The sequence below is a fragment of the Oratosquilla oratoria genome, chromosome 29 (genome assembly GCF_046742065.1).
Source record: "Oratosquilla oratoria isolate Oo_2021 chromosome 29, ASM4674206v1, whole genome shotgun sequence".
Lineage (NCBI taxonomy): Eukaryota > Metazoa > Arthropoda > Malacostraca > Stomatopoda > Squillidae > Oratosquilla > Oratosquilla oratoria.
In genome coordinates, this window is record NC_134805.1 from 44,576,250 (window position 1) to 44,591,249 (window position 15,000).

Consider the following 15,000-nt stretch of genomic DNA (forward strand, 5'->3'; position numbering starts at 1 on the left):
ACTATAACTCCAAAACTAACCTGTACATAGGGGACGCTTGCTGTGAACAAGGCTGGGAGCAGGTCTTTCAAAATTGGAGGGATTTTTTTTTTGGGTTTGTGATCTGGAGAATTTTGCGTCTCCTTCCTCATGCCGAAGGAGCTTCCGTCCTTCAAGTTCGCTTTCTGGTCTTTGTTTTCTTGGTGAGTTCTTCTTTTTTGGATTTCAGATCTGGAGGTATTTTTGGATTTGACATTTGTAGAATTTTTTGGATTTTGGAGTTTGTTTTTGGATTTGAGATCTGGAGACTCTTTTGTATTTTGGAGTTTATTTTCGAATCTGACATCTGTAGATTCTTTTGGATTTTGGACTTTGTTTTTGTATTTGAAATCCGGAGACATTTTTGAATTCTGGAGTTCTTTTTTGAATTTGGGATCTGGAGAAATTTTTTGATTTTGGAGTTCTTTTTTGTATTTGAGATCTGAAGAGTTCTGTGTCTCCTTCTTTCTGACGAAGGAACTTCCGCCCTCCTGGTCTTTGTTTTCTTGGTGGGTTTTTCCATCACTAGAGTCTGAAGAATCTAGAAGCACGTCTAGGAAGGTTCTCCGTCGGCGCCTCCTGCGCCCGGGGAAGACGACAATCTAGAAAGAAAATAGTATCGATTCTATTTCTCTTCAAGAATAACTGTTAACAAATAAACAAACAAATAAACACACAGGTAAACAATTAATTGAACAAATAAATACTTATTAGTTAGTACATTATATATATATATATATATATATATATATATATATATACATATATATATACATATATATATATATATATATATATATATATATATATACACATATATATATATATACACATGTATGTAAACGGATAAACACACATGCATATATGTGTATATATACAATCATATACATATATTATATATATATATATATATACATATATATATATATATATATATATATGTGTGTGTGTGTGTGTGTGTATGTATACATGTGGAAAAATATCATAGAATATGCAAGTTACAACTGCGGCCGAAGCCGCAATATTGCAGGTCTTGAAACGTAATTCTTTCTCTTTCATTTTACTTCATTCAACCTTATCTTATCTCATCTCATCTTATCTTACCTTATCTGTGACTTGAGTTTACTCTGTCACGCCAAGAGGCACTTAACTTTAACTAAAATCATCACCTTTGCCTTTAGTGATTAGATTTTAAGAAAAAAAAATGAAAGTTGTCAATGGCTTTTTTAATCGAAGGCGGGTCTGTGGCAGTGAATCACAATTTGAAATAACACCTACACTTACATATTATATGTACATACACATACAGTACACGCACACACACACACACACACACACACACACACACACACACACACACACACACACACACACACACACACACACACACACACATATATATATAAATATATATATATATATGTATATATATATATATATATATATATATATATACATATATATATATATAGTACATATTCATGGATTTTTCATGACAGTTTCGTTATGGGCTAGTTGGCCATCTTATGTTTTACTCTTTCTTTATTTCTGTTATACAATAGTTAATAAACAATTCTATTTCAAATTGTACTACTGATGATTGTTCCTTGCCCTGGCTGTTCTAATGCATAGGGCAAGGGTGGTTTCTTCCTTCGCAGCAAAGAGTTTCTTTCTCTCTCTCTCTCTCTCTCTCTCTCTCTCTCTCTCTCTCTCTCTCTCTCTCTCTCTCTCTCTCTCTCTCTCTCTCTCTATAACTAACCAATAAGATTACCTGATTCCCCGATTGAGTGTTGGAATTGGCATCAACGTTGTTATTCGAAGCAGCATTATTGTCATTGATGTTGTTATTGTTGTTATTGTTGTTGATGTTGTTGTTGATGTTGAGGATGAGGGAGATAATCCCCGTGACGAAGCTAAGGTAGTTGTAAGCGTTATGGGAATTAAAAATACCATGGACATTGACACATTTCCTCGTCTTTTTCTTCTGGCCTGGCATGTAGATCACAGGAACCCGGGGATTTATGTCTCGCTGTTGACGGTTCTGGGAGCGACCCCCGGAATCCACGTATTTGTCCGGGCGTGCGTCCGGGCCTGGTTTCTGGGGTCGTTCGTGGATTTTCGTTCCGGGAATGACCTCCCGGAAGGTTCTGGGGAATCCTCTGGGGTTTTTACGTAACTCGTCCGGGTTGTGTTGTCTTCTGGGGGTATCCTCCCAGACATCGTCCGGGTTATCGTTGTTAAGGTGTCTGATATTCCCCGGACCCCCTGTGTTCCCGTTACTACTGTCACTGTGACCAAACTTATCCAACGGTTCACCGTTACATTGTTCAACATTGGCACACTTGAAACCTCCGTCCAATTGTCTTTGAACACTATGTTCATCAGCGGGGTGTTCACTTGCGTTCACATAAACACTTTCAATGTTCGTTGTTTCTTCACCTATTTGGAGCTTCGGGTTTGTGTCTTCTTCAGCAATTTTTCGAGAATTGTCTTCAGATTTTCGAGATGGATTTTTCGAGTTCGCAATTTCTTTGGCAATGGCGTCGTTGTTGTCAAAATTTCGAAATAAAGAATTTCTATCACCAAACTGAGGAATCGAATCGTATTTATCACGTCCATTCTGTGGATCAAATTCACTCGAATCCAATATTACTCTTGTCCCGATTAATATATCTTTCGCATCATTGAATCCTAAGTCGTCTATTGACACATTCGGACGTTTTTCCTTGAAAAGGGACGAAGCAGGTTCTGTCAGAAGCTTCCATTCCACCAAATAGTCTTCTAATATGTGTTCGAATTCGTAAGCCAATTGTTCGATCACTCCGTCCTTCTCGTCAGCCTTTGCGAACACCAACATAAACAAAAGAGTGGTTGTCACCAACTCAACAAACAATTTTGACCTGAGACACATATCCTCTTGTCAACTGTACGTTTCTGAAACGTAATTTGGTTTTCTACATAATATCAACAAGAAATGAATGTAATGCACATCCTCTGAGAACTTCCAGAGGTCTTTCTCTGTACAACACAAACTAAGCGCAATTCATTCTCATCCAGAGTGATGTCACAATAAAGAAAACGTAATTTATAGAGAGAATTGAAAAGTTAAGGAGTAACTACAACAACAAATTAAGTGATTATTTTATTTTTGTTTAACAATAGAATTTGAATGACTAAAGATTTCATTATAAGTATAACTAGATAAATAGATAGATAGATTATAGATAAGTAGATAAATGTGTAATTATATGAATATATAATATATATATGATATATATGTATATAAATATATATATATATATATATATATATATATATATATATATATATATATAGAAATATATATATGTATATATATATATATATATATATATATATATATATATATATATATATATATATACTGTATATATATATATATATATATATATATATATATATATATATATATATATAGAGAGAGAGAGAGAGAGAGAGAGAGAGAGAGAGAGAGAGAGAGATAAAAACAGAAAAATGTGGTCTTAATAACTTATTTCTTAATAACTTTTTTGTTTATCCATCTGCTCATATGTTGATGAATGTATTTATTTACTTATTAATTTATCTATTTCACTTTAAACTCACGACCCCTCCTATTGATATCATAAAGAATAAAATTAGGACCGTTTTCTGTGTTGCAAAACCACCCAATAGGAAAAGGATAGAACATAAGAACACAAGAATGGAGGAGAATGTAGATCATGAGCTAACACTAGGCAGTTCCATGTCCATTACAACCGAACTGTCGACAGTTCACCTTGAATAAAATATAAATAAAAACATAAAACGTAATTAAATTAAATCAAATTACATATAATGTATTAAAATATAGAATAAACATAAAAGATAGAAATCTATAAAAAGCTAGGATTCTACCTGATGACCGAATGCTAACCCCCACCCCCCACCTCCACCCCCCAACTTGACCTCTCTCTCGTATTTGGCCGAAGATGTCTTGTGCGGGTGTCAGTAGTGAAGATGACTTCACGGTTTTGCTCTGTGCGCCTCGTCGAATCGTCGCCGCTCTTGAAGACAGTTATCTTCTTCCTGCGAATCCTCCATGTGTGGAGGATTTGATCATATATGTCACGGAAATGCACACACACGTACGCACGCACAAACTGCTCACTTGTGTAGCGGATAGCGTCTCGGGTACCCACGATACGGTACCGAGATCGCGCTGCACTCACGATTGATTTACAGATGATACAAGCCGTTACTGTACACCCTTGAGCAATGGGATTCGCGTGTGGTTGTGTAAGGACACACCAATAGCCATAAATCAGACTATATGAGTTCTGAGCTCTTGTCCAGGAGGATAAGAGCTGTCGATCATATGCCCAGCACGTGATCATTTACGCTTTTGTTGATTAACGTGTATCGTAAATGTTCAACGCATGGTATTAGTACACACACACACACACACACACACACACACACACACACACACACACACACATATATATATATATATTTATATATATATATATATATATATATATATATATATATATATATACTTCTTCACATAAAACGTCAGATCGCTGTAGTACTCAGGAGTGCAGCCACTCTAAGATTTTTTTTCTTCCTAGCAATTCCAAGCTGTCTCATTCAGACATACTTTATATTCACCTTCCCTCTTGTGCAGTGCAAAGTAAATTAAGAATAACTCCTTTTATATTCAAACCGAGGTAATTTGAACATTTGGTTTTTGGTAATTTATTTTGCCGAGTTTAGCAATGGAGGGGTTGGGGAAAGCAAACCGTGTTTCCGAATGGGACCGTTTAGGACACTTTTTCTGATCCCGCTGACATTTTTTCACTAAATATGTCAACAAGTTTAAGTTAACTCCATCAAACGGAAGAAATTAATGCCTCCCACTTTTTCTTCTTTTTCTTCTTCTTTACCTCCTTCTCCAGACCAAAGGGTGAGGAAGGAGGTGGATGAGGTGGGGAAGGATTGAACGGTACCTGTAAACAAGGGGTTTTCAGAAATTAAGCACCCCCCTACCTTTCTCAGAAGCCCCTCCCTTCACGCCTTAGCTCCTCCCAGTAATCCAAATTAGCCCTGCCCCCTTGGAGAGGATGCCACGCCTCCGAGCTCTCCGTTCGCGTCAGTCCCTCACGATCTCCATCAGGGCCAGAATCACCTCCTCTTTAGTTCCTGTAGACGTAACTACTGCAGAAGGTCCAAGACAGAGGAACCTACCTACTTCGTGACAGGAAGAAAACTTCGAGCGATATCCCGTTATGTTGTTTACGAGTCTGGTCTTCTTGTTTACTTATCAGGCGCGGCTGACTCATCCCATCCCCCTCTCTGAGGAGGATTTTCGAACTTTGGGATTTGAATTCGAATTACTTTTAGGCGACTTTCTTCGAGAATGGAAATTTCTTACAGAAACCAATGACGAAGTGGATATTGGTGAGGTCATTCCCAAGAGAAAATTTCTGGAAGAGAAACAGAACCAAAAGGAAGACGTGTGCAAGAAGAACCCGGAGAATGTCTTTATCCCTCAGGACAATATCCCTCCATCCCCGGACGATGAAGACCGGGGACTTGATGCCTCTCGAAACCGGGATAAGAATGAAGGTATGAACACTTTTGACATTGTGAACGGAACCAATGTGATGAACAAAACGCATCTTCTTGACCAAAAGGAGAATTTGGATACACACTTCACTCTCAACAAGAAATCGAAAACTGATAGCTCTGGAGAAGACCCTTTCGAAGATCACGATATCCCCTACAAGACGGGACCTCAAAACGACCTACCAGAACCAGAAGCTCCCAGAGCCAAGACCCAGAAACCAACTCCCGGAACCAAAACCCAGAAACCAACGACGACCTCGACATCACGAGAAGAGGAGGTCCTGAGGGGTTTCTTGGACCTCGACCAGGGGGGCGAGTTCGAGTGGAGTTCGACAACGAATCAAAGAACCGACTCTGAAGCTCATTTGACCCCGCCCCCTCGAAGGCCCCGCGCATCGGGTTTCCCTGTTATATACATGCCAGGGAGGAAGAAGAAAAGGAAATGTTCTCAGGTTCAAGGGATTTTGGGAGGATTCAACACTTTCAACTACCTCACATTTGTAAACGGAATTATCACCCTTATTCTCAACGTGAACAACAATCTTAATAACAATAACAATAACAACAACCTCAACAACAACAACGATATCTCAAACAATAACATCAACTCAAATTCAAACACGCAGAATGCAAACCAAGTGAGTATTAAAAATTTCGTTTGTGTGTGTGTTTGCGTGTGTGTGTGTGTGTGTGTGTGTGTGTGTGTGTGTGTGTGTGTGTGTGTGTGTGTGTGTGTGTGTGTGTGTGTGTGTTAGTGTGTGTGTGTGTATTTCAGCGCATATGCATGCTCGTGTGTTTATACTTGTGTGTGTGCATGTGTGTGTTTGCGTGCGTGCGTGTGTGTGTGTGTGTGTGTGTGTGTGTGTGTGTGTGTGTGCGTGCGTGTGTGTGTGTGTGTGTGTGTGTGTGTGTGTGTGTGTGTGTGTGTGTGTGTGTGTGTGTGTGTGTGTGTGTGTGTGTGTGTGTGTGTGTGTGTGTGTGTGTGTGTGTGTGTGTGTGTGTGTGTGTGTGTGTGTGTGTGTGTGTGTGTGCGTGAGTGTGTGTGTGCGTGTGTGTGTGTGTGCGTGTGTGTGTATGTGAGTAGTATATATATATATATATATATATATATATGTATATATATATATATATATATATATATATATATATGTATATATATATATATATATTTATGTATGTATGTATATGTACATATACATATGCTTTTGATTCTTCGTTTCAGGTTGTTATCTTCCCTCCTGGCAGAAAGAAGAAACGGTCTGTTGCAGATGCAATCCTCGAAGCCATCCAGACGCCCTCCACCTCCTCCCCTTCTTCCTCCTCCTCCTCCTTGAAACCTCCACCCTCGTCGTCTCCGTTAACCGTCTTTACTGAAAGAGGTCATCGCACCTCACCTGAAGATCTTGAGGCTTCTGCAGAAGGTCTGGCCGTTCTTCGAGGTCCTGATGGGACGAAGTTCGCCGAGCTTCCGAAGAGGATCTCCGACGCAGACCCGAAGACCTCTTCACGGGTAACCACAGTTCCTAATAATGTGGAAGCGAGTCCAGAAGATTTGAAGACGGGTAACCTTTACCCGGAAGGTTCTGTCACCCGATCGGGTGACGGTGCTGATGACGAAGTCGTGTCTCGAGGTCTTCGTGGGATGCCAGGTCTTCGTCAGTTGCGAGACACCTCCGTCACTCTCCTCGAACTGACCAGTGACTGGTTACAGGTGAGAATCACCAACGTGTTTCTCAATCAGGGGAGCGCAGAAATCTATCAAGGGGTCCGTAGGACGGGGACTTCAACATGTCACAGCTAATTCTGTCATGGATCAGTTTTTTTCATAATGCATGATTACATAATGTATCTTAATCGAGACACAATTTTTTTCTATTTTTTATCTGGATAGTTGCGTCTCTCGGAATGTTGCGATGATGTGCATGATATATTATAATGTTTTTATCACTAAATGCTTGAGAAAAGTGACTATCCTATCTAACCTCGTATCAAGGGGTTCCATGTATATACAAGTCGATATGAAGGGGTCCACAAAGCTTGAAAGGTTGAGAAACACTGAGCTACAGGATACAAACTGCATCACAATCCCTGGCGAAAGAGACCACGCCCCCTCTCTTCTCTGACCAATCACGGTCGTCTTCCATCCGTGGAAAACGACTGTGATTGGCCGGATGAGAAGGTAGGCGTGGTTTGTTCAGCCAATCCCCGTGACCTAGACTTTGACCTCTTTATCATAGTGGGATACATAACAGACTTGATTCTGTCTAACGCCAGAGGGGTGGACCCTGTACCAGTGGACCTACTTGGGGGTCCGTGATCCCCACCCCTGGGGGAACACAGTATTTCACAAAGGGGTCCACAGTCCCAAAATTGATATAAATTAGTGGATGCATAACGATTAAGTTTAATGCTCAAGTGATACTGAAGAGACAAAGAAAGAAGAGAAGTATGTGTGGGTGATCTTATATTTCTGTAGAATTTTTTTTTTTTTAGGATGGTTACTTACCGGACGAATAAGATGATCTCGCTCTGTCCTCTCAAAATATTGAAAGAATATCAATTCATTTATTGTTTATTTAGTTCTTCATCTTCAACGGGTATCGACTTGAGCCTACTTCGCCACAGGTTTGAAGGAGTAACGTCTACATTCTTCGCAGGACTCTCTTGGACTTCGGGGGCGCTGCGCCTGGGTGCAACGCTGTCGCCTCCTGCGCAACCTGCGCAGACGAAGAGGGTTCTCCGCTGATATCGCGTCAGCAATCTGGTAAGTCTCGATAGACAGATTCTTCGAAATAGTCATACTGAGATCGATTTTTGAAGGTGAAGTTGTTTCTCCAAGCTGATTAAGGTCGGCTAGAAAATATTTAGGGTTATATATATATATATATATATATATATATATACTGTATATATATATATATATATATATATATATGTATATAATATATATGTATGTATTTGTCATTTTGACAATTGGAAATAAACTCATCTGCTGGGATTCGAACCCCCGCCGCGGTGGCGTAGGCGGTACGATCCTTGCCTTGTATGAAGCAAGCCGCTCTGGCGGGGGTTCGAATCCCAGCAGATGAGTTTATATATGTATATATATATATATATATATATATATAACTTTAGATATATATATTTAGATATATATATATATGTATATATATATATTTATATACATATATATATACATGTGTGTGTGTCTGTGTGTGTGTATATATATATATATATATATATATATATATATATATATATATATATATATATATATATATATATATATGGCCCTTTGTACATAACACAGGGCCATAATATATATTTTATCTTATCTATTTACTTATTTATTTTGAGGAATTAAGTCAGTTTTACATATTTCAACGCAAGATGCTTACATGGTTCAGTGGGGGGGAGGGGGCTATGAAAAAAATGGTGTGTTATATACCGCCTCCAATCTACTCAGGAAATTTGGCCCTAAAGCAAATAGCCCCCTTCGACTCGGTGTCATGTTTCATGGATTTATTCTGATTAAAACCAAAATAAAGTTATAGTAATGTAATGATAATCTAATGATAATAAAATTATATAATAATGATAATCTAATGATAACATATTAATTATTTGCTAATATGTTAAGGCTTTTTAAAAGGTTCTGGCACATTAGTTATTTGTTGACATGAAAAAAGTATTTTTCCAGGCGACGTTGCCACATTTCTTATGAAATGACATCTCACAGATCAATTCTCAAACAACGTTACCACATTTGCTATCTGTTGTTTTAATAGACAATGTCTTTCCATTTGCACTATATTTCTTTTCTTTTTTAAATACATGTTGCTACATCTGTTATTTTGGTGTTATGTAATATTACATCTCCCTCATAGGACGATTTTTCAAGCAATGATGCCAAACCTGGACAAAAATCCCGAGTGTGAGGCCTACCGACAACTCTGTAACTTGATGTAAACATTACGAGACGACTTTGCATTCGAGTTATTTGAAAAGTGAGTCATGATTTCAAAGATCTAAAATTATCTGAATTGGTTTTAAGATAGACTATATTATGAAAAAATGAGACCTACAAGGATGTACAGACAGATAATGAAAATATAAGTTTATAATTCATTTTTATCTTTTCAGGTGAAGTTTTCTGCATTCTAGGCAGTGATACATGTGACTACATCAGTTGGAGCTCACTTCATCCGGCAAATGAATGAAAGTTAATTCCACTAAAATTTTGGTAAAACAGAGGTGAGGAGCTTAAACCATGAGACGCTTATTTGTATATAAATCAGAATTTACTGAAACTATCATCGTCTTCGACAACGTCGTCGTCGTCTTCGTTATCGTCGTTGTCATCATCATCATTATTACATTGTCATAATTTTACTCATAGATTTTAGTATTACAATTGTTATGTTCCTTATACTGTATCTTGCTCCTTTATTCAAGAATAAATATATAAATATTTTGGATATTTCAGATTTATAAATAGCAAGGTCATCATATCTATCTATCTATCTATCTATCTATCTCTTTCTCTCTCTCTCTCTCTCTCTCTCTCTCTCTCTCTCTCTCTCTCTCTCTCTCTCTCTCTCTCTCTCTCTCTCTCTCTCTCTCTCTCTCTCTCTCTCTCTCTCTCTCTCTCTCTCTCTCTCTCTCTCTCTCTCTCTCTCTCTCTCTCTCTCTCTCTCTTTCTCGCTCCCCCCCTCTCTCTCTCTCTCTCTCTCTATCTATCTCTATCTATCTCTCCCTCTCCCCTCTTTCCCTCTCTTTCTCTCTCTCTCTCTCTCTCTCTCTCTCTCTCTCTCTCTCTCTCTCTCTCTTCCTCTCTCTCTCTCTCTATCTATCTATCTATCTATCTCTCGCTCCCCCCCTCTCTCTCTCTCTCTCTCTCTCTCTCTCTCTCTCTCTCTCTCTCTCTCTCTCTCTCTCTCTCTCTCTCTCTCTCTCTCTCTATCTATCTATCTCTCCCTCTCTCTCTCTCTCTCTCTCTCTCTCTCTCTCTCTCTCTCTCTCTCTCTCTCTCTCTCTTCTTTTCTCTCTCAAGTCAACTGTGTTAAGTCTTGTGTTAACAAATCTTGAGTCTTCAGTGATTATCATTTATCCGAGCTACGTGAGCACCTGTCCCTCTTTTAGAGACGTCACCGCCTCCCAGATGAATAAAATACTCTGCCTGCAGCCAGAACAAAGCATATCAAGTCCGACCCCTCCACTCTCAGATCACCTTAACCCCTTTAATATGGCGACATCCCCTAGGCCAGGGGTGGGCAACCTTTTTAAGTGTGGGTGCCAATTCAGCCAAACCCTTGATACAAAATCTTCTCGTGTGCCAGCGGAGTAAAATCATTGGACTGCGTACGAGTATGGGCTCCCCCCTTTCATCTCGTATGTCCCCAAATCCACCACCCAATCCAGCATCCGGTTATCACTAGTCACACAAAATAAGTGGACATTTATTAGTTACTTGTTTTAAGATGAGCTCTGGGTTTCGCGTGACGGAAGAAAAAAAAATCGTTAGTGTGCCATGTTTGGCACGCGTGCCAAGGGTTGCCCACCTCTGCCCTAACCTGAATAAAATTGCCTGACATCAACCAGAACAAAGTATATAGAATGTTCTCTCGCAAAGGTGGGATCTATATGCAAACTAAATGTAACATAGTAAATGGTGAGGACGTATATAAATTTATATGTATATAGCCTATGTATAAAATGTATATATTTGTCTATGCAGCTGTAAATATACTTAAAATACTCTCAGAAGTTCCCCTTTTTCTTTGCATTCGTTCCACTACGTATGTATGTATACACAAGTATTTGTTTATGTACCTGTAAATAAACTCAAAATATTCTCAGAAACTCCCCGTTTTCTTTATATTGGTTCCTTTACGTATGTGTCCATAAACTGTATGTATTTGTCTGTTTATCTGTAAATATTCAAAATATTCTCAGAAACTCCCCTTTTTTCTTTGTATTCGTTCCTCTACTCCGTTCTTTTTTATTTATTTTTGAATTTTATATATATATATATATATATATATATATATATATATATATATATATATATGTGCTAACACTTGTCACGTGCTAGCACAGGTTTGAGTCCTTGGCTATACCATGTTTCAATTTCTGCATGTTGGCCTCCTCGAGTCTCTCGATGTTGATGGCTTAGAATTAAAGTGCCAATCAAAGCGCCAAGGACTGATCGCTACAAGAACAGTGCCATCCCATCCATTGTGCACATAATCAACTCTATGCAAACTTGTACCGTGTATATACTCAGTTTTATATTTTGTAATCAGCTTTTGCATTGTACTATTGTCAGTGTACTACTGCTATTGAAATAAGCCTTTTATTATTATTATTACTATTATTATTATTATTATTATTATTATTATTATTATTATTATTATTATTATTATTATTATTATTATTATTATTATTATTATTATTATTATTATTATTATTATTATTATTATTATTATTATTATTATTATTATTATTATCATTATTATCATTATTATCATTATCATTATTATTATTATATACATATATATATATATATAATGAGTGACCGCTTAGCCACTTCCCGTCCCGCCCGACCTCATGTGGAGCAGAAGAGATGTCCCTTAGAGTGCAAGAAAAGACCTATGGCTATTTCCAGCCTTAACTCAACGCCATCAGCCAGGGCGTCACCTCAAAGCGTGTATATGTGTGGATGTATGCGCGCGCGCGCGCGTGTGTGTGTGTATGTGTGTGTGTTTCTTTTAATCAGATAAATGAATAAATTAATAGATAAATATATATAAAATTATTTATCAATAAACAAAAAGATAAATAAATACATGAATAAATAAACTAATAAATAAACGAATAGATAAATAAATAAATGAATAATAAATAAAAAATATCAACTAATTAATAAATATACGAATAACATAAAAGAAATGAATAAGTAAATAAATAAATGAATAAATGAATAGGTAAAGGTACCAAACAATCGCAAGATATATATATATATATATATATATATATATATATATTATATATATATATATATATATATATATATATATATATATATATATTTTTTTTTTTACTTATACCAAAGTAAACAAGGAAAACTACATGACTGAAAGAGCAACGGCGACATTGCAGAACCACACTCGCCCTTTCTCCCCTTTCTTCTCCTCCTCCTCCTCCTCCTCCTTCTTGTTCCTCTTTTCATTCATTTTCTAAACCTTATCACCAACTCGGGTTGTTCTTCCTTCGCATTTTCCTCCTTCTTCTCCCTTTCCTCCTCTTCCTCCTCCTTCCTCTTCATCTTCCTCCTCCCTTTATTCACTCCCTAAACCTAAACTCCAACTCTGGTTAGTCCTCCTTCTCTTCCTCTTTCCTCTTCCTTCCTCCTCCTCTGTCTCTTTTTTTCTCACCTTCCATCTTACCCAAGCCTCTCTCCTTCACTTCCTCCTCATTCTCTTCCTCCTCTTCTACCACCTTCCTTCTCTTCCCTGTCCTCCTCCTCCTCCTCTGCTACCTCCCTTCTCTTCCTCGTCCTCCTCCACCTCCTCCTCCTCCTCCTCCCTCCTTCCCTCCGTCTCTGTTCTTCCTTGCACCCAACCCAACCTCACCCTCTCCCGAACGTCCACCACCTTCAGGCGAGGCGCCAGTTCTTCTTCTTCAGGAGCAAGTGAAGCAGGTGAGTCTCCTATCGTTCCCTGATCGGTACCATCCGTCAGGACACGTGTAGTATTGTCCTCAAGGATAGAATAAAATCACCTGGCGGCAGACAGAATCCGAGATGGACAGCGCAGGAGAATAGTTCCCCAGTATTTACAATGAAGAGGAGGGATATTCGAAGTGGGTTCTTGGAGGGATCCGTTGGGGTATTCTACAAGTAACAACATCGTAGAGAAAGAACATTGTACAGACTACGAGGTTCCGCGTTCACCGGAATGAAATCTCTGCCGCAGACCATAAGAAAGCCTGTAAAGCAGTGGTTCTCAACCTTTTTCACTCCATTAACCCCTTCAGGATTTCCCAACATGTCGTGTGGCTCCCTTTCATTTTTCTCCCAAATTCCGCTCCGCCATAAAAGGTAAAAAAAAAAAAAAAAAGAAAAAAAAAAAAAAAAAAAAAAAAAAAAAAAAAAAAAAAAAAAAAAAAAATATATATATATATATATATATAAATATATATATATATATATGTATATATATATATATATATTTATATATATATACAAGCCCACCGGCTGCGCCGGCCAGGCTTCGCCTGGAAAATTAGTAGTCGTGACGTCACCCGCTCAGAGCTGGGGCTCTTTAGGACCCACAGAGCTGATGTCATGACGTCATGTCTCTTCTGATTGGCTAGTTTTTATTAACTCTCCTTTACTGAACTTCTTTTCCTTCGTCACCCAACTCCAGAAGTGACGATACCGTTGCATCTTTAACTTTGACGAATCCCCGGCCATCCTTCCCAACCACCACCTGTGTGTGACCGAATTACCACCGGACGGCGTAAGCAACCATTAAATTTTTTTATATTAGAAGAATATACAGTATATATATATATATACATATATATATATATATATATATGTGTGTGTGTGTGTGTGTGTGTGTGTGTGTGTGTGTGTGTGTGTGTGTGTGTGTGTGTGTGTGTGTGTGTGTGTGTGTGTGTGTGTGTATTATATATATATAATAGTGATAATAATAATAACAATAGATTTAAATTATGAAGAGAAACCCTTTGCTTTATTACAAAGTTGACAATTATAATCATTTTGTATTTCTTCTGCCTCGACAGAGTGATGCTTTTATTTATTGATTGATTTATTTTTGTATATTCAGAATACTCACATTATAAAAGAAATGTACAATTTTTAAGCCATGACCCCCAGGTTGAGAACTACTGTGTAAAGTGTCTCATCGTAGCGAAAGAGTTCGTGTCCCTACCCTTCTTTGTCCAGATGACCTTCGTCGAAGTGGTGTCGTCTTTCTTTCTCGATCTTAATCTTCCATCGAAGTAGTTCCCTCCTGTTTCCGTCCCTACGTATTGTCTTGCCCCTTTCCCTCACGCACCCCTGTTTATTTCAGGGCAAACGATGGTTGGTTGCATGAAGCCAGACTCCCTGAAGGTGCCACCGTCATCAAGATCCTCCGACTCGAGCATCCTGGTCAAAGACCCGAAGAACCCGAACTGCCGAAGTCACTCGGGGTCTCTGAGTGTGACTATTTCGACCGAGGCCCCAACGACCCACTCCACCACTTCTCCTTCCACTTCCCCTTGCAGCCGACACCACCGTCAGCAGCACTACGGCAGCCACCGCAGGTCCCCTCACCTCGACAG

The 15,000-nt window shown here is 38.5% G+C and overlaps 2 protein-coding genes across 2 annotated transcripts in view; one reads left to right on the forward strand and one right to left on the reverse strand.

The window, feature by feature from the left end:
- LOC143040759 (uncharacterized) overlaps positions 1-3,111 on the reverse strand; it is a 6,577-nt gene extending 3,466 nt beyond the window's left edge. The window contains exons 1-2 of the mRNA XM_076212163.1: positions 1,790-3,111; positions 21-620 (exon numbers count right to left, since the gene is read on the reverse strand). Of these exons, the coding sequence (XP_076068278.1) occupies positions 21-620; positions 1,790-2,929 (1,740 nt within the window). The 5' untranslated portion in view covers positions 2,930-3,111. The remainder of the gene's footprint in view (positions 1-20; positions 621-1,789) is intronic.
- Positions 3,112-5,266: 2,155 nt separating this feature from the next.
- On the forward strand, positions 5,267-9,866 carry LOC143040852 (uncharacterized). The gene is made up of 5 exons (XM_076212292.1): positions 5,267-6,284; positions 6,869-7,357; positions 8,304-8,410; positions 9,534-9,601; positions 9,790-9,866. The coding sequence occupies exons 1-5, from the start codon at positions 5,307-5,309 to the stop codon at positions 9,864-9,866; spliced, it is 1,719 nt and encodes a 572-aa protein (XP_076068407.1). The 5' UTR covers positions 5,267-5,306.
- Positions 9,867-15,000: the final 5,134 nt, after the last annotated feature.

Coding starts and splice junctions, on each gene's coding strand:
- LOC143040852 (XM_076212292.1), top strand. CDS start 5,307: ATGTTGTTTACGAGTCTGGTCTTCTTGTTTACTTATCAGGCGCGGCTG. Junction 7,358..8,303: donor TGACCAGTGACTGGTTACAG/GTGAGAATCACC, acceptor CATTCTTCGCAG/GACTCTCTTGGACTTCGGGG. Junction 9,602..9,789: donor TGAGGCCTACCGACAACTCT/GTAACTTGATGT, acceptor TTATCTTTTCAG/GTGAAGTTTTCTGCATTCTA.